The sequence below is a fragment of the Notolabrus celidotus genome, chromosome 9 (assembly GCF_009762535.1).
Source record: "Notolabrus celidotus isolate fNotCel1 chromosome 9, fNotCel1.pri, whole genome shotgun sequence".
NCBI classification, from domain to species: Eukaryota; Metazoa; Chordata; class Actinopteri; order Labriformes; family Labridae; genus Notolabrus; species Notolabrus celidotus.
Genome location: NC_048280.1, coordinates 30,358,261 through 30,381,973, shown reverse-complemented (window position 1 = coordinate 30,381,973; position 23,713 = coordinate 30,358,261). Strand labels below are relative to the sequence as shown.

General features: G+C 42.7%; 1 protein-coding gene across 2 annotated transcripts in view; it reads right to left on the bottom strand.

The window, feature by feature from the left end:
• Window positions 1-23,713, bottom strand: part of kat6a (K(lysine) acetyltransferase 6A) — a 42,829-nt gene that overhangs the window by 8,187 nt on the left and 10,929 nt on the right. For both annotated transcript variants that reach the window (XM_034691944.1, XM_034691945.1), the window contains exons 3-13: window positions 15,117-15,225; window positions 12,112-12,227; window positions 11,526-11,607; window positions 11,120-11,234; window positions 10,564-10,880; window positions 6,990-7,102; window positions 3,687-3,802; window positions 3,105-3,246; window positions 2,036-2,197; window positions 596-689; window positions 252-483 (exon numbers count right to left, since the gene is read on the bottom strand). In XM_034691944.1, the coding sequence (XP_034547835.1) occupies window positions 252-483; window positions 596-689; window positions 2,036-2,197; window positions 3,105-3,246; window positions 3,687-3,802; window positions 6,990-7,102; window positions 10,564-10,880; window positions 11,120-11,234; window positions 11,526-11,607; window positions 12,112-12,227; window positions 15,117-15,225 (1,598 nt within the window). The remainder of the gene's footprint in view (window positions 1-251; window positions 484-595; window positions 690-2,035; window positions 2,198-3,104; window positions 3,247-3,686; window positions 3,803-6,989; window positions 7,103-10,563; window positions 10,881-11,119; window positions 11,235-11,525; window positions 11,608-12,111; window positions 12,228-15,116; window positions 15,226-23,713) is intronic.

The following is a 23,713-nucleotide window of genomic DNA, read 5'->3' as shown; positions in this document are numbered from 1 at the left end:
ATTTCCTGCCAACCTGATCCTCCTACAGTCCCTTGTTGCTCTATAGTAAATTGGATTGTATGTGAGTATTCTATGAGGGTAAACAGGGATTAAAATAACAAAACTAAGTTTAGCACATAGAGAATGTGATTGACTATCTGGAGGGGTTATCAACCCTGCAAGTGAGAAGCAGTGAAGTGCATTCTTGACCCATTAAAAAAGGAGTAAATCTGTGGTTAATTCTCTGAATGCAAGCAGGTCCCGTCTCTGACCTTTCTCCTCGAGGCTCCAGCATGGTGAGGCTGTGCAGGGTGCTGGTGATGTCCTGCGGGCAGATCCCAGTCAGTTTGCTGAGTTGTCGTATGGTGATCTGTCGGTCCCGGACCTCGTGGAGACACTCCAGCACCACACTGCGCCAGTAGGCCATGTATGAGAGCCGCCCGAGGTCAGAGAGAGGCTTCTCTGGAGATCCGGGCTGGCCCTCCCGCTTAGACAACAAGTAACCTGCAGGGAGGAAGTGAAGAACATGCTGTATGAGCTACAAAAGACGAATACAACATTCCCCTTGTTTGTCATTGTGTGTGTGAGAGTGTGTGTTTGAAGCCTGAAGCCTTACTGAAGTCAATGAGAAAGCGTCCGTAGCCCTGGCGCTGGTACTGTGGAAGAATCATGATGCATGACACGTTGTACTTCTGTTGACAGTGTTTCTCCTGGTGAAGAGAGGAAGAGAGAGACACATTCCAGCATTAGAACAAACACGATGGAGACTACATCACAGAGCAGGACTGTGTTGGTGTGCAGCAGGGGTCTGATGGTTCTGCCTTCGCTCACTAACTGCTGTGTTTTGGCAGTGAAGCGGCATGTTAATGGGAGCACCTGCGCCTATAAACTCCACGGTGGGACTACAGAGCTTGCAGCACCCAGTGTTTATGTGAGACGCAGCCGGAGCATGTGTATGTTTGTAGGAATGTGTCAGTGTGAGGGGATGCTGATGAGTTTCATTTTATTAGAATAGAGTTTTCTCTTCATTTGGTTTATGTCGTTGTTTCGGCAGAGGTGGTGTGGACACGGAGAATTAAAACTAAGACAAAGGCTGTTTTCAAAACCGCCTACTATACTAGCAGTACGTACTGATTTTGCCAAAATTCAGTATGTAGTAGGTGAAGAAGAGTAAAATCTGCAGTATGCCAAAACTACCCGGATGTCGTACTGGTTCAGGAAAATTTCTCAGTATGCATCAGACCAGCCTCCCTCACGTACCGTTTCAGCACTCATTCTGTTTTTTCTTCTTTTTTGACGGGGTGGGGGAGAGAAACGATTCAATTCCATAAACCCCTTCTTAACTTTTTAAATAATAAATGGACGCTAAATAAGCAGTTTCTCTATCAGCTGGGCCGCTGTTTACTTCTGCTTTCTGAAACCGGAAATCCAGTGACGCCTGGCTCAGCATACTGCAGATCAGATCCAACAGAGCAGTCATACTACATACTACTAGGGTTGCAAAGGGGTGGAAAATTTTCGGTAAATTTCCATGGGAAGTTAAGCTGGGGAATTTTGGAAATATTTCAAATTGGAAACTTTCCATGGGAATTATGGTAATTTAATGGAAAGGTATCATATCCAAGCATAAATATTTGTTTTGTTATAAGCAGACATCCATCCAAAATAGAAATCATCTGTGCATGTGATGGAGGAATCACAGTGCATGTAGGGGGCGTGGTCTCAATAGCCCTGCAGTAAGCAGTGTGCTATGTGCATGTGATTGAGGAATAGCACAGATATTCAACTGTACTTGCATGAAATCGGGTTGTTTTAGTTTAGACTTCAATATATTGGTTTATTCCTGTTTATTCCCACAAATTCCAGTTAATTCCCATGGAAAGTTTCTAACTTTGAAAATTCCCGGTATTTTTTCAACCCTACATACTACCTTCAGACACAGCATGTAGTGTGCAGGACCTACTGCCTACTACATTCGTAAGTAGTATGTAGCAGGCCGTTTCCTAAACAGCCTAATTATAGGCACATGATGACCGTGGGAGCGTCAGGGCTTTACCTTGGAGAAGTAGCCTACAAGGTGGCAGCCTTTGCTGTCGTTCTGTGTCAGGACGTAGAAAAGGAAGGGCTCCACGTCGTAGTAGAGGGTCTTGTGGTCCAGGAACAGCTTGGCCAGCAGACACAGGTTCTGACAGTAGATTGTGCTCACATTCCCATCGACCTGTAGTTGGATTAGTGAAGAAAACACATCAGGACAACACAATGACAGAAAGCTTCCTAAATGACCACGGCTCGGTTCCAGACACACTGCTGCTCGGCAGTGCAGCTCCGGGCTCTGTTCGGGAGCGGTGGAACAAAGTGAAGGTGAATGGAGCAGTGAAGTTAGTGTCGGGCAATGATCTCAGCCCGGTCTCTGGAGACCCTGACAGACAGAGAGTGTGGAGGAGAGAAACAAAGAGCTGGGAAGAGACAGAGAGGAGGGAGGGAGGGAGGTTCAGGTTGGCAGCTCGCCAGGTGTCTCTGCTCTCCTCCGAGTGAGGATGGACTGCAGAGCGAGGAAACAGGAGCTGCAGTGGCAATTGCCTGCGGACAACTATACTCTGAACTAATCTGCTGCTGCATGATGAGACCCAGAAGAACGGCTTTTCTGTAAATAGTAATTATGAATTCTGCTAATAATTATAATTACAGAAAGTTCCCGCGCTAACATAACAGACATATCCTCAAAGGTTGGTCTGGATGTCTTTTAATCATCATGAGGACTGTGATAGATCAACATGCTGTATATTGATAAAGTTGGTGACAGTACTGGTGCACTATGAATATGATTAATCAATGACCGTGTGACCTGAACAACACGAGGGGAGAGCATTAAATATAACGTTTGTAGTTTGAGGGGATAACAAGGCTCTGACGTAGAAGACTAGTAATTAATGTACAGATGAAGAGAAGAGCAGAAGACAGGCTCCTGTGCTTGTGGCTGCAGTAGATTAAACAGAGGCCTGATCATTACAGGGTCAGAGCTACAGCACACACACACGCACTCACAGTTTTTGATCTTTCTTTTGGTCTTCTCGTTCAATAACTACCACAATTAATCCGTCTACCACCCTGATCAGATTCCTCACCTCAAACACAGAGACTTCGTCCTTCCTGTAGATCTCGTTAGCAGGAGGATGGAACCAGCTGCACTTCTTCATGTGCTGGTAGAGGATGCTGCGGCTCTTCATGTAGCGCAGGCAAAACTCACACAAGTAGAGCTTGGGTAATCTGGAGAGAAAAAGAGAGTAGAAAGTGAGAAACGGTTTCTAAAGTCATTCGTGTAGCAGAGAGAAAGAGAAAAGTAGAGCTAAAATGTGTTTCTTTTGAATAATCAGATGAATTGTTTAGAGAAAAAACATCTGGCACTCTCACTCTGGGCGTTCAGTATTCTCTTTTTTTGGACATCTAATGTCCCTAATGAAAGCACATTTCTTAAAAACAGCATGGCAGATTTTATTCTCCAGCTACATTGATGAAAATAAAACACCCTCAGAAAATGTGAATATAATTAGCTCCCCTGCTCTGGCTGGTTACCTGCCAAAGTAGGTGGTACTGTAAACGATATTATAATTGAGCTCCATCATACTGGTGCTAATTTCTACGCCTACAAGCAAAGCTGAGAGCTAAGAGCATTATTCTAGTGTGCTTCATTATGATGCATTCCTTACCTGCTGTACTCCTGAGGGTAGGGAGAGGAATACCACGTCTGGATTTCAAACTTGCCGAACTCTATGACTGACGGGCAGCGCATCTGAGGGTCTGGTGGACCCGTCACTCCTACTTTCTGTTTGTGAGCAACATAGATAAAGGAAGGAGGGAGAGAAGGAAATGAAAGGTCAAAAGGGGTTTACAACAGGAGTGAGTTGAGTGAGTGAATTCAAACTACATTCACCAAACCTCTGACTCTTCCTGCAAAACCAAACCATGTTGTCAGATCATAACCCAAGTCAATCAAAATTAAAAACAATACTAAGCAGTCATTACACACTACTAGGGATGTACACAATTAATCGATTAACTGATTGTTAGGAAGTTACTCGAAACACGCTTTTTTGTTTTCAATTCTCTGTCACGTGGAACAAACATCATGTGGTCTCATATTATACTCAGCTATTATCAGGGAGGTGTTTTAAGTTTAAAGCATGTTTCGATGTGATTCAGCTGTTAAAAGGTGTTGCACATAGAGACGCTCAGCTAGGGGCTGCGGCTGTGTGTCAGGTCTCCTCGTGTGCTTTTTAAAAAGAGGATCAATACGCAACTAATGCCAACAAGAACACGGACACAAAGGTTAACAACTTTAAACAGGACATTTCCAACCTTTGGGTACAAAGCTAACAGACTGGTGGGAATTGCTAGTACGCTATGTTTGCAGACCAGCAACATCAGAGCCGTCTGAGTGGGTTTTCTGCTGCTGGACTGATTATGACCCGGTTTGCGCTCCTGGCTGACAGCTGATCGCATACACATGTTTATTTTCCTGAATCAGAGCCAGTAGGCAGAAAACTGGACACTGTGAGTCTGAATTAAGTTTCTGTTAGTATTATGAGCCTTCACTTTATAAGACTATGTCCGAGGAGAATATTTTCATGAGCCTGGTTGTTGATAATCAGTGTTAACATGTACCGGTATTCAATACCGTCAGTTATATGCATTTTGTTGCTGTAGAAAATATAATTTAGGGGGAAAAACGTATTTGGCCTTGTTTTTCACATAAGAATAATAATGTTTTTTTGTATTTATTTATCTATCGATAATTGATCGTTAACATTTCCAAAAATCGATCATGAGAAATACTTTCAATGTACATCCCTACACACTACATAAAAAAAATGAAAACAACGCTCAGGACATGAAGCTGTAGAAATAATATTTACTGTTCACAGTAAGCTAAATGAATTTTGCCAAATATCAATAAAAATCCTCTTTGAATGTAGCTGCTGTATCCAGTAAAAACACAGGAAATACAAATATAAATGAGAAGAACATGGTCTATCACAGTAGCTCGAATTCATCAGAAGTTACTGTTCTTTGTCTTTCTCGATTTCTCTCCCCTCCTCTTCCTCTTTGACCACCTTCTACACGCACTCTTCCTCTACCTCTCAGATTATTTCTGTCCATTGTATAACCTTCAACAACCAGTGCTCTCTGAACTGGCTTATATTGGTTTCCTTACATCATGAGCCACAAGTAGGGATGGGTACCTTTCACATTTGAACCGATACGGTACCAATATCCGGTACCTGGGAATCGGTACTCAACGGTAACAGTTACTTTTGTGTTTATGTGGTAATAATTGTTAATTAAAAAAAATAAATCTCAAATTTGTTTAATCTAACATATTTATTTAATTTGAAATGAAATGAACAGAAACAGGATTATATAGGTGATTAGATATATTAGCTGACACGTGCTTGTGGCGTCTAATTTTAGTTTATCAATGAACACAAGTGAATGCCCGCGGACGGCAAAAAGTCAGTTCTCCGTTTCTTTATGATAACAGGACACACAACTTTCTTGTTGGGCATTCACACACACAGAAACGGTTATAAACAGGGCAGGTAGTCGGGGCGAGAGAGTCCGTCTCAACCATAGACTGTATAAAATAAATTGAATCCTCCTGCAGCTCTGCCTTGCGGTGAGTGCGCACCCGTCAGCTGCAGGCTCCGTTTGGTGTGCTCCCGTGCAGATGCAGAGAGCAGAGAGCAGAGACGTCCACCCGATCAGTCTCTGACTTTATTACAGGGTGAAAGTATGGAAACTCGCCTTCTCTTCCACTCCCTCACAGTCACAGGGATGCGTTCAGGTACCGAAACATGGTACCGTTTGATTTTACGTGAGTCGTTACTCGGTAGTACCGACGGAATTCGGTCGGTCACAGTGCAAAATGTGTTTTAGTGAGTGAGAATGTGTTTGCACGTTGTGTCTAACCAGGTAACGTCTTTATCATAAAAGGGGAAAAAAAAAAATTATCCATAAAGTCTGCAGTGCTTAAATCCAATGAGTTATTTCCTAGTATGGATACAATCGATTAATTAACATTTAAAACAATGTTAGATCCATATATGTCGTCCAGAAGGCCAACTTGCCGAGCACAGATCGATGTAGTCGGATCATAGGAATATAATTAGATACATTGATGTAGTAGATGAATCGTTACACCCCTAACTTATATTGAGAAAAATTATATCAGGATAATTATTTTTATCTAATTATCGCCCAGCTCTATTTGGAGGTAAGACGGCAACTATCTGAGCCGGTCACAGGACTGCTTATCTTTGACAGATCAGACGCACAGTGGGGGAAAATATCATCGATTTTAAATGTCTGATTGTCCCCAACTAACATTTTAGTCTCATAATGGCGTCATTGATGAAAAATTTAACCTTTGTTCATCACAGTTTTTATTATCGATGATGTATTTTGAGCATGTCGTCGTCTTGTCTTCATAGAAAAAAATTTTGTCGTCGAACATTTATCCTCATAACTCTTATAATTATTAACATTGCCTTTCATTCATGCTGAATCTTATCTCTGTTCTCGACCCCATGTGCCCTAAATCTGTGATAATGTCGGATTTTTACACACATGCTGAATATAGCAGCTGTTCTGTGGCACATTAAATCCTTTCACTACTGAACCACAACTCTCGCTCTCCTCAGCTCACTGGCTCCTCCACCCACAGACATGCCTACACAGACTGTGACTTCCTCTTGTACAACCTGCCTGCCTGCTGACTCTCCTTTCCTTCCATCATTTCATCACCATCGAAATCCAGCTCTCCACACACTGTGGGTTTAAATAACACCACATTCAATCACTCCATCGGGTCTCAGCCTCAGTCACACAAGCTCATCACCCCAGGGTTCTTTTTCTGGTGCGGTCTCACTTTCACACAGTCTGGCCCCTCTTTAAGCTCTTTATTTGCATCTTTGTTCACATACAGAATGATTCAGACACTTGGTCTTTCTTACCTGTAGTGCCAGCTCCTGGATATGTCTGAACAGTTCGATGTCTTTTTCCGTCAAGTTTTCGTGTCCCGGCAGTTTTTCGTCCTCGTCACGCCAGTCACTGCCGTCTTGATTGTCTGTGGATTGAAATATGGAGCCAACATTAATGACAATCTAGAGACAAGCTTGCTACACGCAGAGGCAATGCGTCAGCTTGATTACTTTGGTGCTTCTGTAAAAGCTGGCAGACATGGAAGCACTGCTTAACAGTTCTCTTTAAAGAAACAGAGGTAAATTCACATTTTTCTATTCCTTATCTGAAGCACATGCTCTTCTTTGCTTTTATTAAACAGTGAGTGATAACTCGGGATGTTAACAATTAATAATTAATTATCGATTCATTGATTGTTAAGAGCCCTGTGATAGGTTGGCGACCTGTCCAGGGTGTACCCTGCATTCCGCCCGAAGCCAGCTGGGATAGGCTCCAGCCCCCCGTGACCCCTAACGGGATAAGCGGTCAAGATAATGGATGGATGGATGGATGATTGTTAAGAACGTCCTGAAACTTTTTTATTGTTTTTCTTTGGAACAAACATCATGTGGTCTCATATTTCAGTCAGCTATCAGGGAGTTGTTTTACGTTTAAAGCATGTTTCCATGTGATCAGCTGGCTAAAGGTGGATGCTCAGCTGGGGGATAGGGCTGTGTGACAGGTCTCCACAAGCGTTTATTTTCTCTGCTGATTATGACCCGGTTGCACTCCCGACTGACACCTGACCACGTAGGCTACATGCTTATTTGTCTCAATAAGAATGAGGAGACAGAAAACTGGACACTGTGAGTCTGTAATACACTACCAGTCAAAAGTAATAATTATATATAATTGTAATTATTTGAAACACTGTAGATTAATACCGAAGAAATTAAAACTATGACAGAACATATATGGAATCATCGAATTGAAAAGTGTTAAACAAAGCAGAATATGTTTTATATTTTAGATTCTGTAAAGTAGCCCCCTTTTTCCTTCATGACAGCTTTGCACACTCTTGGTATTCTCTCAGTCTGCTTCATGAAGTGGTCTCCTAGAATGGTTTCTAATTAACATGAGCCTTGTCAAGAGTTCATTTGTAGAATGACTTTCTTTCTTAATGTGTTTGAGACCATCAGTTGTGTTGTTCAGAGGTAGCGTTAGTACACAATGGATAGCCCTATTTGACTACTGTTGTAATCTAGATTATGGCAGAACCAGATTATTTCATAGTTTTGATGTCTTCAGTATTAATCTACAATGTGTAAAATACTTGAAATAAATAAAAACCATTGAATAAGAAGGTGTGTCCAAACTTTTGACTGGTAGTGTACGTCTCTGTTCATTTCTCTTGTGTCAGTAAATCCACATGTTGTAGTCTGAGCCTTCACTTTATATGACGATGTGTCCCCGGAGATTAAATTCATGAGCCTCCTCCACATGTTGATATTCAGCTTGTTTAACATTTTGTACACCTCAATATGATCCATAGCTGTTTAATACTGTCAGTTATATACATTGTGTCCTTAAGGAGAATCTGATTTAGGGGGAAAAAAACGCATTTGGCATTGTATGTGACATGGAAAACTTGAAAGTTTATTTGTAATTATTACTCGATAATTGATCGTTAACATTCCAAAGATCAATCATGGAGAATACTCAAAATTGACATCCCTAGTGATAACACAGTTAGCTCAAAGTTGGGTTGAAGTCCTCATAGAAGGAGTCTCACTTCTCTTAGACTCTCATGCTGACCTTTGACACGTGTCCTTATTCTGCTGAATGCAAACCAGTCCACAAACTAAGCACATCATAAAAAGCTACAAATAAGTCCCATCATACAGGATTTAGAACAACAAACGATTACTAACATGTTGTATATGACCCTTTAAACATATGCAGGATTTAAAAGATGACTTTTCTTTTCAAATCTCTACATTTGTGAAAAAAACCCTGCTCATCCATTATTCAACAAACCCGTCTAACTGGGTCAAAACGCAGACACTGGTGCCAGAGAAACCTGAAGTAAATGCTCTCAAATTCTCTGTCACAGTCCTCCTTTTTTTTATTGTTCTGTACTTAAGACTCTGTGTGTGTTTTTGGCTTCAGAAAGCTCAGTGGAAATAGAACTGCAGGTGGCCACTTCACACTACAAAGCAATTTCTTTTGATGCAAAAGCAATAATTTTACTGAGGCAGAGAATCACAAATAAACTCAACGCTGTTGTTACACTTGGTCTATCATTTCCAAATACAAATCATGAAGTCTGGATCTTTTTATTATGGGACGAATAACATAATAATAATGCTGATGCTTTAATCAAGTGTGACTTAAGTAATAATGTGAAGGTATTCTTCTGGATGTCAGCTTTCATTGCCTTCCTGCCGAGATCAAATCTATTGAATGCTTTCTGAGGAGGAGCAGTGTCACTTGAAATTGGGCGTCTTCAATCATAAACACATCTTATAAGGTCCTTCAAGCTCTTAGACATAGCAGCAGGCTTTTTAAGAAGCAGCAAAGGTAGTTTCAAAGGTAGATTTAACTTTGTCTGCTCTGATATTTGATTCTTTTATGTCTTTCTTTTTGTGTTATTGCCTCAGATTAACTTACTGTAAATATCGATTTGTCATTTGAGATGTATAGATTTGCACACGTTATCTAATAGGGAAACATTTACTATCATACTATATTCTTTAAATGGCCTACTTCTCATGCACTTCATTGATAATTACAGTCCTGTGCTCCTGCAAATGAGCTTAAAGTCTTTTTCTCTTAACACAACAGAGTGCATTCACTTTACTCAATGTACCGTAAAACCCAGAATATAAGTCACACTGGTTTATAAGACAGTCCTTTTAGAGGTCCATGACCAATTCGCCAAGACTTGTACCAGCCCCCCTACGGCAAATTCTTGCCTTAATCTGAAGAGCCATTCAATCAAACCAGCATTCTATTAAGTGTGGAGTCTAACTTGTTATGTACCCAGCATGCTTTGCAAGCTGAAGCAGCCCCTTGCCTATTTGAGCACTATTTCCAGTGTAAATAGGATTTTTGGATTTGGATTTTATGCTGGTATATTGATTGCACATAACCCACTTTTTATAATCACAAAAAAAGGTAATAAAAGTGTGTCTTATACGCCACAGTTTATGATGTAAATTTTTCTTTAACTACAGTTCTAAAGCTACTTCTGGTAATCATATCTAATTCATGGATTAAAGGCTATTAATATTTTAATTTGTAATGTACACAATCATCTGCTCGTCTTATTAATTTCTGTAGTGGCTGAATTTTTGTTGCAGTTTTGTTTCTACAGTACAGTAAAAGATTAACCACCACCAGGGGCGCTAGCGGTTTAAGCACTCAATATACAGAGACTCAGTCCTCATCCCCGGTTCAAAACCCAGCCCGCAACCATTTCCTGCATTTCTTTCCCCACTCTCTACTCCCCATGTTTCCTGTCTCTCTTCAGTGGTCTTATCTAATAAAGGCAAAAGCCAGAAAATATAACTTTAAAAAAATCAAACACCTGGCAGAACTAAACTAATATGTGCAACTCATTCTTACCCCCTCTGTCATCTCCATCTCCTTTACGACTGGATTTCTTTCGGATGCGACACTGCTGTGAGTAGTCCACCACTTCCTGTCGAGCCTTTCGGCCCTCAGGCGACGGCGTGAAGAACTTTGTGAGCGCGTCGATGAGGCCCTTGGTCTTGTTGTTGAAGCGCAGGCCGCTCTGCGACAGGTCGTCGTCGTCCCGCAGTGAAAACAGCAGCCTGTCGTCCCCCGGGTAACCTTCGCATGATGAGCTGGAGGACGAGTTGGCCGACGCTGAGCGCTTCCGCCGACCTCGGCCGCCCAGCTTTTTGAAGGGCCGCCCCGGCCTGCAGAGAAAGAGGAGTTTAGTTAAGACGGGTGATCCGGCATGATGAGTCCAGATCCATGTGTATGGGACTGTATTTATATCTACTGCATGACAACTGAACCCTCCACCACGTTAAAAAAGTAGAGCAGGAGTTACAGCCATTAGCTGCTCTGCACTTTGTTGAAACAGGTACATGACATCTCGCTGCGACTCTGCACAGCGCTGACACTGTGCCATTAGCAGAAGGCATTTCTTCACCTGTTCTTGGGCCGCCCCAGCGGTGCGTTGTAGCGCCGTTTGATTTGTGCTGCCTTTTCGTGTAAAAGCTTCTTTCCCTTTTTCCTGGGTTGGCAGATTTGACAAATCCACATGCCTGGGAGAAGAGCAGGAAGAAAAAGCACAGGCTCACGTGTACTGAAGTGGATTAGACAAGACAGGCTTCAGCGCAGATACCAGCACGCTCTGGGACGTGTTGCATACATTAGCACTCACTGGTTAGGGTGCTTCATTAGAGTTAGAGACAACAACTGAAGCAATCATTTAGAATGACTCTGTAATCGTATGAGTGGTTATTTATTGCCTTCGTTGAGGCAGAGCAGATACTCACTGAGTTACTACAAGGCTTTGAATACGTAATGAAGAGGTGAGTTATAAAAGCATTCACCTTTTGGCATCCGTGTGAGGGGAGGATCACAGCACTCCATGTGGAAGCCCCGATCGCAGGAGTCACAGAACAGCATGTTGTCCTGTAACACACACATGCACACACACAGACTTATATAAATATCACTGACAGACAAAATCTTTGAATGTAATTCAGGCCGAGTCTAAGTGACCCTTTCCAGTAGTGGATATTATACATAATAAAGTAACATGGAGCCTAGAACTGTATATTTACAAGAATAATTCCTTGTCTCTAAGATTTATTTCTTGAAGTTGAATCATCTCAGGATAGCTCAAACAGAATATGTTCGAGGAACATCTGTTTTTACCTCAATGCTCCTTTTACTGTTGGATTTTATCATCATGCATCTTCTGCAGTTAAACCTCCCTACAACCGTCAGAATAACAATGATTCCTCACTTGACAAACAGGAGAAAAAAGTGAGATCATGCTGAGGCGGACTAAAATAGCTCAATCCCAGGACCACAGATACATCTATTAGCATCTCAATCTGGCACTTAAGCAGAAGGGGGATGTTCACAGACACTGTCAGGCTGCCGGTCTCCCATATTTGCTCATCCACTCACCGCATTCTTTCCTTGATCCTGACAACTGCTGCAAGTCTTGCATTCGATGCACTGCCACCACAGTGCCTTGACTCGCGCTGTGAGCTCCGGGGAGAACTTGAGACAGGACGGGTGGCCTGCAGGTAGACACACATGAAAACACAAACAAGTGAGTCAACGCCACAGACTTTTGCTGCTGCTGCTTGACTGACAGCTGTGACCCACTTGCATCATTTGAGGAGGGGAAAAAAAAGGCTCCTTTCGGAATTGAAAGCCCTCACTAAATCAAACCTGGCTGCATAAAGATTGTTCAAACATAAATGACAATCTGTCAGAGCGGTGCTTTTGCTCTGTTTGAAGAGCAGCAAACAAGAACGCCGTGTCTGGGACAGAAACCAAGGGAGGGAAGAGGAGGAACACAATCTTCTCTGCTCCTCTGCTTAGCAATGTGAGTGAGATATTGCAGCTCCTGGTAGAGAAACAGAACCTTTGAGGGGGAAAACTACATCACAGTTGTCTGAAACATAGAGAGTGTTGTTTTCAATTATGCAATTTGTCTTATGTCTTATCAAGTTTAGCATCCTTACCAAAAAGACGGTAGAAATTTTAAGAAAAAGTTGAGAAAGAAAACATCTAGATGGAATTATAAAAGTATCCTTGTCTTAAAGAAAATACAACACACTAATAACTTTTTAAAAATTAGATTATTAATTTCATCACGCACTGAGAGACAGTCAATGTCAACCTGCTGCACTTAGAGAGAGAGAGAGAGAGAGAGAGTGAGAGTGAGAGTGAGAGTGAGAGAGAGAGAGAATCTTGTTAATGTATTCATTCACCAGTGTTTGTGGAGCTGTCTAAACATTGTAACGCATGTTTGATTTGTTGTCATGACTCATGTTAAACCACATAATGTCCTCGGAGTGACGGAGGAAAGACGTTCTTTTAATTAGTGTTTCAACATTTATTTCCATCTTTAAAGCAGCAGAGTCATCCCCGTCCCTCCTGTCCCTCAGTGTGATGTAAAATGTGTCGACCTCACCCTGATCAACCTGTGGGATACTGTAACACTGATGGATGCTGTGTTTGTGCATGGTGGATGCATTCACAACATAGACTGTATAAATAATAGACGTAGTATCCGTGACATTACCCATCTGTTCCTGAGCGCTGTTTTGAAGCCAATCAAACTCAACCAAGCTTAGTGTGAGGTAAAGAGGCGGGGTTTGAACCTCCAAGCGAACAGTCATGTGTTCCCGCCTGTCAGTCAAGTCAGTCATGTCTAGGGATGGGTACCTTTCACATTTGAACCGATACGGTACCGATACCCGGTACCTGGGAACCGGTACCGGTACTCAACGGTACCAATTTTCGGTACTTTTGTGTGTTTATGTGGTAATAAATGTTAATTTAAAAAAAAATATTTCACATTTGTTTAATTTAACATATTTATTTAATTTAACATGAAATGAACAGAAACAGGATTATAGAGGTGATTATATATATTAGCTGACACGTGCTCATGGCGTCTAATTGCTCTTTCGGGAGTTTATCAATTAACACAAGTGAATGCCTGCGGACGGGAAAAAGTCAGTTCTCCGTCTCTTTATAATAACAGGACACACAACTTACTTGTTGGGCATTCACGCACACAGGAACCGTTATAAACAGGGCAGGTAGTCGGATGGAGAGGGTCCATCTCAACCATAGACTGTAGAAAATAAACGTAATCCTCCTGCTGCTCTGCTTCACAGTGAGTGCGCGCGCCCGTCAGCTGCAGGCTCCGTTTGGCGCGCTCCCGCGCAGATGCAGAGAGCAGAGACGTTCACCCGATCAGTTTCAAACTTTATTGCAGGGCTAAAGTATGGAAAATATCCTACTCTTCTACTCCCTCACAGTCACAGGGATGCGTTCAGGTACAGTTTGATGTTATGTTAGTCGGTACTCGGTAGTACCGACGCAATTCGGTCGGTGCCTATAAAAGTGCCGAATTCGGTACCCATCCCTAGTCATGTCCTTATTTGGGCAAAAACTCGTAAACTTAATATCTTCTGAACCAGGCTGTAAACATGTTTATTAATGCTGCAAAGATTTCTGAATTGGTGTGTATGTGGTTTCCGGTGTTTCAGCAGCCAGCCTCAAGCAGATCCTCGACGAACTGCAGTTTATAACACTTCTGCAAGGGCTTCACATATTTTGAGACTGGATGTTGCCGCTTGATTCGCACGCATCATGCAGTGAAACCTCCTCCTCTCTTTTACATATAACGGTCTTCCTTGGACAGAAGCTGAAGTTCAGCTATGTTTCCTCTCATTCTTTTAATATAAACAGTTCTGTTTTTTTCTTGATGCTTTTGTCGAGCAAACCTGACACCAATCAGGCCCTACTGTTATCACTGAGATTCTGTGGGGATCAGTACATATAAGTGTGGCATTAAAGTAGAAAAAAATGAGGTGCTTCTCTGCACTGTGTTGGCATGTTAACATGTACACTCTGAATGATATGATATATTTGTCTGTCAAACAACTGTAGTGAAAGCAGCCAAAGCCAGGGGATAACGGCTGATATAAACCCTGCTCACTGGTTAAAACTGGGTCTTTACTCTTGAAGCTGAAGTGCATACCTCCAAACACTGTGGTGTGTTTATCCGATGCCTTTAATTCTATTTTTACAAGCAGACACAAACTGCATTAGATATTAATATGCGTGATTAGAGCAATGTCAGGTCAGGTGAAGTGTAAATGCTAGAAAATATAGAGAGTTGTTGATGAAGTTGTAAGTTAACGAAGAGGTGTCACAGGCGGTTGAAGTGTGTGCACTGAAGGCAGTTAAGTGTCAAAGTGTTAAATCAATCTTTCCAGCTTCAGGGTGTGTGCTCATGTGTGCATTTAAGTCTTCAGATTGTATACCACACATTAACTGCCTTCAATATTCACACTTATAGAGATGGTTGATTAGAGCGTAGTTCTTTGTGGTTGTTCTGTACAATAAATCCAAGAGCTATGGTCTGTTCACAAAGCAGCACTCACCGCTGTTTCCACAGTCAGCACAGGAGATGAGCTCCTCTGGCCTCTTATCGCGGTTCTGCTCCTTGGTGCCCAAACAGAAGCTGCAGATGGGGATTGGCTCTGCCACCGGCTGGCAGAAGGACAGATCAGGAGGGAAAGGATGAAGGCGAGGAGGCACAAGGGAGAGAGAGGAGAAAGTTTAGACTGTCAGTCAACTTAACAGCTTAATTGTACAATGAACACAACAAAGTGGCCTTGTGTGTGCTGCCTCAGTGGATGAGTGGAGCTGTGTGTATTAACAAGGACAAGAGCAGACTGGAAACTACAATGACACCATAGAGCATGTGGATCTGTGAGCAGACAATTTAGGATAATGAAGAGCATAATGGCCACAGTGATGAGTGGGACTGCATAATTTATGTGACATGTCATGTTAGAAGTTAACATCCAGTGTCAGGGTCTCCGCTGACTCCTGTGTAGCTTGATCAGAGGCTGTAACTCGCTCCCTATGGCTGTGCTTTGCAAGGAGTTTAATTCCAGTGCAATGTGTCCCCTTTTTACACTTCCTCTGAAATATGCCATCCAACTTCCACCTCTGAGTCTGTGTTAATAATTCAGGATGCCAAAACGCACCCATCACGTCAGGAGGTGTGCAGCAAGACGCATCCTCTGATACACATACAAGCCCAAAACTGAGCCAGGTTTGTCTCCAGGAAAACACTTAACGTCTTACTCAACATCAAACAGAACTGTGTGTCCAATAAAGCTGAAGAATCACATCCCTACAGCACTGCAGGTGCACTTCACACAGGAAAAAGACAAGGGGGGGTGGCAGGGCTGACTCTCCTTGAAAGTTTCTGGAGCCTGGAAGCCCTGAGGGGAAGAAGTGGCTTACTGCTACTTCAGAGTTTACCACAAGTTATTTTCAGCAACACTTTCTGTTTACTGCTTCGCACCAGTTACCTACACAGAGAGGCATAAGCAATTTATTTTACAGACAAGACTGAGCTTTAAAAATATTCAAACGGTGGCTGATATATTCACAAATCATTTGAATTTTGCCAGGATGCCAGGACGGGTTTTGTATTGTGATTTCAATCTTATGTTTTAGTGGCGTATAGGGACTGGATTCCAGTGATCCTCCTTTGACTATTCTCAACTGGGATTTTCTGACAGGTATCTAACCATGCCTGGTTGTCATACGGTGTTCCAGCCAGGCGCCGTCTATAGAGCATCTTAAAGCTGTTTGCTGATCACATTAAATAACAGAAGAAGAAGAATGCTAACTGCATTAAATAGCAAAAGAAGGGGAAAAAATTAGTAACAGTAGGTGATTTTCTCTGTTTCTGAATCTCACTACTCCACAAGTATTTCCAGAGACCGAGCATGGCTGTGAAATGTAAACACAAACGCCACGTCACAGAAACACAGACGTAACGATCAAGACCAACACTGTCAGTGCCCGCTACTAGCAGCATCTCTTCCTGCTGTTAATGGGACAGGTGTGTGTGTGTGGGTGGGGGGGGTCATTCAAATAATGGTCGAATAGATACCAATGATTATCCAATATTATTTTGGCTTGAAATGCCCATCCCTAGCAGCTAGTAGTATTTAGAAGTCATGGAGTGGGTGTAGTGAAGTCGAACACATGGGCAAATAGTTCTATCTTTTCAGAAAACTCAATAAGGAATCGATGCCTGTGACCATCCGATGGTATTTATTTACATTTATTGAAGTTCTCATCCCTTCTCAAAATCACTTCCCAAAATCAATCACGGTCTGTGGACACAGATAGTCTCTGCGTAAACAAATGCACCATGTACCATGGCATGCAAAGAGGAAACCATATATAGACATAATGATCCAGACATGCCAACAACTTCTCTGAGTCCAAGCATGTTTAAGATGAACTGAGGACTGACTGAGACCGTCCTCTAGTCTGACAAATTAAAATTTGACATTCTTTTTGGATATCATGGACGCTGCAGCCGCCTACACCTTCAAGATGAGAGGGACCACTCGGCTTGCCATCGTCACGATGCTCAAAAGCCAGCATCCATGATGGTGTGGGGATGCAGAAATATCCATAAATACACGTTTGGGAAATGCAGCATTAAAGGTGACATATCACGTTTTTTTCATCAATATATATTGGTCTAAGAGGTCCCCAAAACATGTCTTTAAAGTTTATGCTCAAAAAAACACTTTGAAATCAGATTTTGGCATGCCTGAAAAGCCCTCTTCTTCAGTCCTCCTCAGAACACTCTGTTTTCTCTCTGACCACGCTCCCTCAGGAAGTGGATGTGCCTCGGCTGTCCAGCACGTTGATCTAATGTTTACATGTTGGCTGAATATACACGGCTGCTCAGAGATCGCGTTACTTCAACTTTCTGAATCTGATCCTGACGGAGAGGCGCCTGTAGCAGGACCTTTCTGAAGGATTGGTCACAGATTTTGTGTTTCTTGTTGTTTTATTTGTCAGTATGTCGACGTGTGTCTTGGTACACAGCTACAGCTACAGCTATGAACATGTAGCTATGTGGCTATGCTAATTAGCGCTAGCACTTATCCATGACAAATAAAAATCATCCACTAGATCTTCAAATCTGCAGACGTGGGGAGTAAAACAGACCTTTGTTTATTAAGACAGCCTACAACTAGCATGCCTCCCTCCTAAGCTCCTTGTTACCACACATTTGTGCAGGTAATGAAAAACGGAGGGGGGATTCAGTATTATTTTATACAGTCTATGGGCTGAACAAGCTCCGAGCTCTGACTCCGTGATAGACCGGATATTGTTGTTACGTAACAATAACCCGGAAGTCTGAAACGGCTCGTTTCACACACATAACAGAAAGATGTAGAAATCAAAACAGGGGCAGAATGGATTTTTTTCATTCTCTGGGGGTTTGTAGACATGCCAGGGAAACATATTTCAGGTAGAGAACCATTAAAAAGTCCATTTTGCATGATATGTCACCTTTAATGCTGAACAAACTGTTTTGGAGCGATATAAGCTATCATCCAAATAATGGCCTTTTCAGAGAAGACCTACTTCAGCAATTCAATGCCAAACCAAAGAAACGAAAGGACGTATATGATAAAGGAGCCCCCTAAATGTTGAGCACCTAAAACCCAATATCATGTTGTTTGTTTGATGTGTATAAAAATAAAAGATATAATTCAGTCCTACTAACAGGTTCAATGAGTTTGTTTCCTCGCTGCTTCCTCATTCACATCTTTATGCTTGAGCAGCCCCTGTTAATCTATCACATGACATCTGGGCAGATGTTTGCCAGCAGGCACGTGGGTTCAAATGTTAAAGAGGCCTCTATGACCTGATCAGACTGTTGGCCTATAATACTAAGCTCTTATGCCTAGTTTTGTTCCCACACTTTATGTTGGCGGCCAACTTCAAACAGTTACATTGTAATTTGGGTATATCACCATGAAAGAACTCACACATGGGAGAAAATGACCAAACATAAAGCAAACAACAACGACCTGAAGCATTCAAGTCAGAATGGCATTCAAGTCAGAATGCAAAAGTTAGTCTGAATCAGGACTTGTGGCAGGACTTTGAAAATCACTCCTCACTCCCAGTCTAGCCTGAAGCGTGACACAACTTGCCCAATGACACAGCTCTCAGAACCGACTTGTGGAAAAACACTGAACAGATTTAGTATTTTACCTCCTGCATAATTTGAATCATTGCACGGATCTGGTTTCATTTTTAAAAGTTAATTCTGTACAGAAGTAGTAATTAAATAGCAGGAAGCAAACAGCAGGTTAATGTTTCACCAGCCACAACACCGCCAAATCTTACACTGTGCAGAAGTCACGCCAACAGCATCTAATAAAGTGACTTTCTTCTGCCAGGTTCAAGTGTCATGGTAAGAGATGTAACAGATTTGCATACTAAGTTTATAACTGTGTTTACAAAGCGTGTAATGAAGCTGCGTTACCCAGATGTTGATTTAGGAAGTTAATTCATAAGGCTGAAGATCAGAGGTGAAAAGATGATTGATTACTAAACTGTTAGTTTGCCTACAACTTGATAAAATGTGTTAAGTTTAAAGATACTTACTACGAATATCACAAGGTAAATACATGTACATATCAGGGCTGTCAGCGTTAACGTGAACATCATGACAGGATAAAGATCGAAAATTGACGCCCAATCTTTTTCTTATCACAGGTTACTTTACTTCCTTCTCGAAACACGGTAATCAAGCCACAGCTGTGTCTACCTTCTTCCTGCTGCTGCCACGACAGAAAACTTTGACCCCGCTGCGCTTTTGAACATCACATTTCCCTTCACACCCCCAAGATAGCTCAGCAAACAAGTCATAATCATAAAATGCACGTTGTGTCAGACAGGACTAAATGTCAACAAAGAACTTCCAGGTTGAACTTCTGGAGTGTGTAAATCACCACAGACCTGTGGATGAAACTCAAAGAAGTTGAACTACAGCACATGCTAAATGGGTGACAATGAACTGCAGGCCAGCCAACACTGTGGGAAACTCAAGTCTCAACATGCAGGCCGGCTCATCCTACCTGAAGTCTCTAAAAGTAGTATGGGAAGTAGAGCCTTCAGTTATCAGGCCCCTCTCCTTTGGAATAATCTACCAGTCAGGGTCCGGGAGGCAGACACCCTCTCTACTTTTAAGATTAGGCTTCAAACTTTCCTTTTTGATAAAGCTTATAGTGAGAGCTGGGTCAGGCTTGGACCAGCTCTTAGTTATAGGCTTAGACTGCCGGGGGAACTGACACACTGGGATCCTATCTCACCCACAGTCACTTACTTTAGCTCTCCCTGTCCCACTGAAAGTTACTAACCAGACCTTTCTGGAGTCCCTGAGCTCCCTTGTCTCGTGGGTTCCTCTGAGTCGCTGCCATAGAAATCCTCCAGCTGTGGACGTTCCAGACTCCAGTCGATCAGACGTGCTGGCCTCCAGCTGCAACAGCTACTACTACTACTATTCGCCTCATCACTATCATTGCTCTCTCTCTCTCTTCATCTCCTCTATCCCTCTTTCCAACCCCAACACGGTCTAAGCAGATGTGTGTCTAACATGAGTCTGCTCAAAGTTTCTGCCTGTTAAAGGAAGTTTTTCCTCACCGCTGTAACTTGCTATATACTGCAAGGTGCAATGCTCATGGTGGATTAAGATGAGATCAGACTGAGTCTTATCCTGTCTTGATGTAGACCTGCTCTGTTTGTGTTGTCTTGCGATAACGTTTGTTGTGATTTGGCGCAATACAAATAATGATTGATGGATTGATTGTCTAAGACAGTGGTTTTCAAAGTGGGGTCCACGAGGGGGTACTAGGGGTGCCTCAGAAAATTGGAGGGAAGAGAAAAAATAGAATCCAATTAACATGTTTGTTAATAATTTCCTATGCTAAACATATGTCATAATTATTGAAAAGTGAATAAAAGTAACAAAATACATTCAAAAAGTTGATGTTTCTTTACATATTTTGAAGCGTTGACTGCGGGTTAGCAAAGGGGGTACCCAACCAGAAGCTAAAGCTGTTTTGGGGGCCTTGGCCTGGTAAAGTTTAGGAACCCCTGGTCTAAGAGACGTCCTCAGGTTGGCGTGTTAGCTGTCATGCCTGACTGTTAAAGGGAACAATAGTCTCACACGCACAGGATGTGTTTGAAGGAGAGAAAGCAACCAAACTGGAACTCCTGAAAAGTGCAAACTCTGGTGCATTAACTGGGGATCATGAACTTCAAAATGATCTTGGAACAGCTGTACTGAATTAACACCAATTGGACATTTTGAACTCCTGCATATTTCTTAATGTGTAACAGAGCTATCCTTTAAAATATATAAACACTGTATTTTCTAATGATTAAGCACTCTGAAGCTGTCTCCTCCTTCAAAGTCATAGTTTCAGAGCACACTGATGAAGCAGTGCTGCATTGATTTAGACAATAAATCTAAAAGTCAAGACCTTGAAGTTCATTTCATTGCATTCATTTGATCTCCAAATTAAGACACTGGAAAGAATAGCTTTATATGATAAAAACTACTTGGAAATTACACTTAAAAATTGAATTAATCGCGACTTACTTTTGCAATTCTGTACGACGTACAACGAATGCTATTCTACAACGTTACCCCCATGTAAACTCAATGTTCATTTCTTATTGCGTCTCATTATTTTAAGTACCAAGTAGCAGCCAAAATAATGAACACATTAAAAAGAGGAGATTCCCAATCACCTTCCTGGTTCCTCGCCAAGATAACACCATGAATAACACACTGATCTGCAGGTTTACATTAACATGCAATGGGAAATATGGAAAAACTGTTTTATGGGGCTCAAGTGGAAGGTCACTTAATGCCCTTCTGATGGCGGCTGAACAATTATTTATATAAAGAAGAACAACAACACGAAACAGGCACTGAGGAGGGAGTTACAAGGTTTTCTACACGACAGCGGTGTAAATGCACCAAGCTGCAGAGAGCCGGCGAGGCAGCAGGTCCTGGCAGTGAGGAGACAGGGACAAGAGCTTGATTTATTGGGTTCATTTCCTTCTGACTCAGGCTGCTTCAAACACCTCCCGCTACACCTCCACCCAGCCGCCTAACAGCACACGGACACAGAGGAGGGAGAGCGGAGGAGAAACAAAAGGTATGGAGTGAGGGCACGAGGACGGAGAGCGGTAAACAGAGAGAGGAAGGTTGTAAAGGATGAAAAGAGAAGAGAGGAGGCAGATAAGCAGAGAAATGCAGGGTGCAGGGGAAGACGTGGACAAGGTCTTCATTTGTGATTTTGTGAACTGATCACCCTTCACCATATGATCTGAATCCACATGAAAATAACTGCAAAGCAAAACCAACACTGTCCCTGAAGAAGCGAGGAATCCAGCGACAAGAAGAAAAGCTGCGAGAAGAAGAGACAGAGTGAGGACAAAAATAAGCATCCAGAGGGCAAAAGAGGGAAGGAAATGGAAAGTGTAAAGAAAGAGAGAAATCTGCAGCAGCCTGCGTGCCACCAGCACCTCAATCATTCCTGACACTTAACCCTTTCCCGGCTGGAGGAGGTCAACTGCTCCCGCTCGTTCTGTGTGCACTCGAGTAAACACGAGCTGAGAGAGCGCGAGCGGCGAGCGAGTGAGTGAGCGAGGGGCGAGCCTGCATTTCACACACAGACGGTTTGTATAGAGACACACGTTCCAGTGCAGCTTCAGTTTGCTGGCTGCCACTGTAAATTAATCCCCTACAGATACTAAAAAATGAAAAGCTAATCCTCCCTTCATGACAGGGATATTGGGACAGAGAAACACAATCCTGAAATTCCTCCTGAGAGTCCTTTTTTTCCTCCCTGTTTCCGCCGTTTCTACCTCTGCCAGCAATGGCTGCCAGGACTGCTCTCACACCAGAGCAGCACTCTAGAAATCTCTCACATCCACTGGCTGTTTGAGTTAAGTATCATGGCCGACGTTTGACTTCAGAGGTTTGCGTGTGTGTGCGTGTCTGTGGAGGCGTGCGTGTCTATTTTAAGCTGGCGTGTTCATGTTTTGGCACGTGCTCCTCTTTTTCCAACATTAAGGAGGATCCAGGAACAAAAAGCTTTTTCAGAGCCAAGACGACACGCCTTGTGGCAACTGTTAGCGACTAGCTGCATTGACCGGGTGGACGAGGAATGCCTTACAAACATGTCTTACAAGTTAAAGGTTCCTCGCCTACACACACACACACACACACACACCCATGGACTAGTAAGGGTGCCCTGGCCTGACCCAGCTGACACACCCACCCATGCTTCATAGATCACTTAGGCACAACGTTTTCAAACATGCTGCGTATCCTGTAGAGTGTTTCATCCTCAACCGGTTGAAGTTAATACCCAAGGCAGCGTGTATCGCATTGTCGGAGACCTTGTAAGCCAGATAATGGGTTTCAGAAAACAACTAGCTGTGGCCTAGTTTCCCCTTTTCTAAACTGGCTTCTGTTATCCAGAGACAGAGGACATGAGAGTGAGACAGGAAAGAGGGAACAATAGAAGAAGGGCGAGAGGGGAAGGAGAAATGGAGAAGGGGGGAGGAAAAGGGGGAGGGGAGGAGAGATCAAACGTGATGAAAAAAAAAAAGAGAAAAGGGGAAAAGTGTTGCCGTCGTCCTTGTTTGGTCTCAAGTCAAGGATCTCATTAACATGGGAGGCTGATCTCAGCATCCCCCGACTGCACTTCCTCTTCGGTTGCCCCCACCTTGAAGACACATTGATCACCGCTACAGGACACAGATCAATACATGCACTCTTGGTTACGAATCTTAATCCTCATGCTTTCATGAAAAAACATGCAAATATGAATGAATGTCCAAGAAACATCACATGACACTTGGAAGGGTCAGATTCACGTTACAAATCTGAATCCCGTGCGGTAAAGCCTCGGCCTGGAAATGCCTTGACATCACCTGGTCTACATTTCCATAAGACATCCAATATCAGCCCGAGGAGGACCCTGTGTCGTGCCAACATGCCCTCCCATCAGCAAGGCATCAACCTCCATTAAAATCGAGGTTAGCCAGGGAGCACGGAGCTAAATCACTGCATCAAACGGAGCGGGGCTGGCTGCGCTCCAGCCGTCACTTCCAC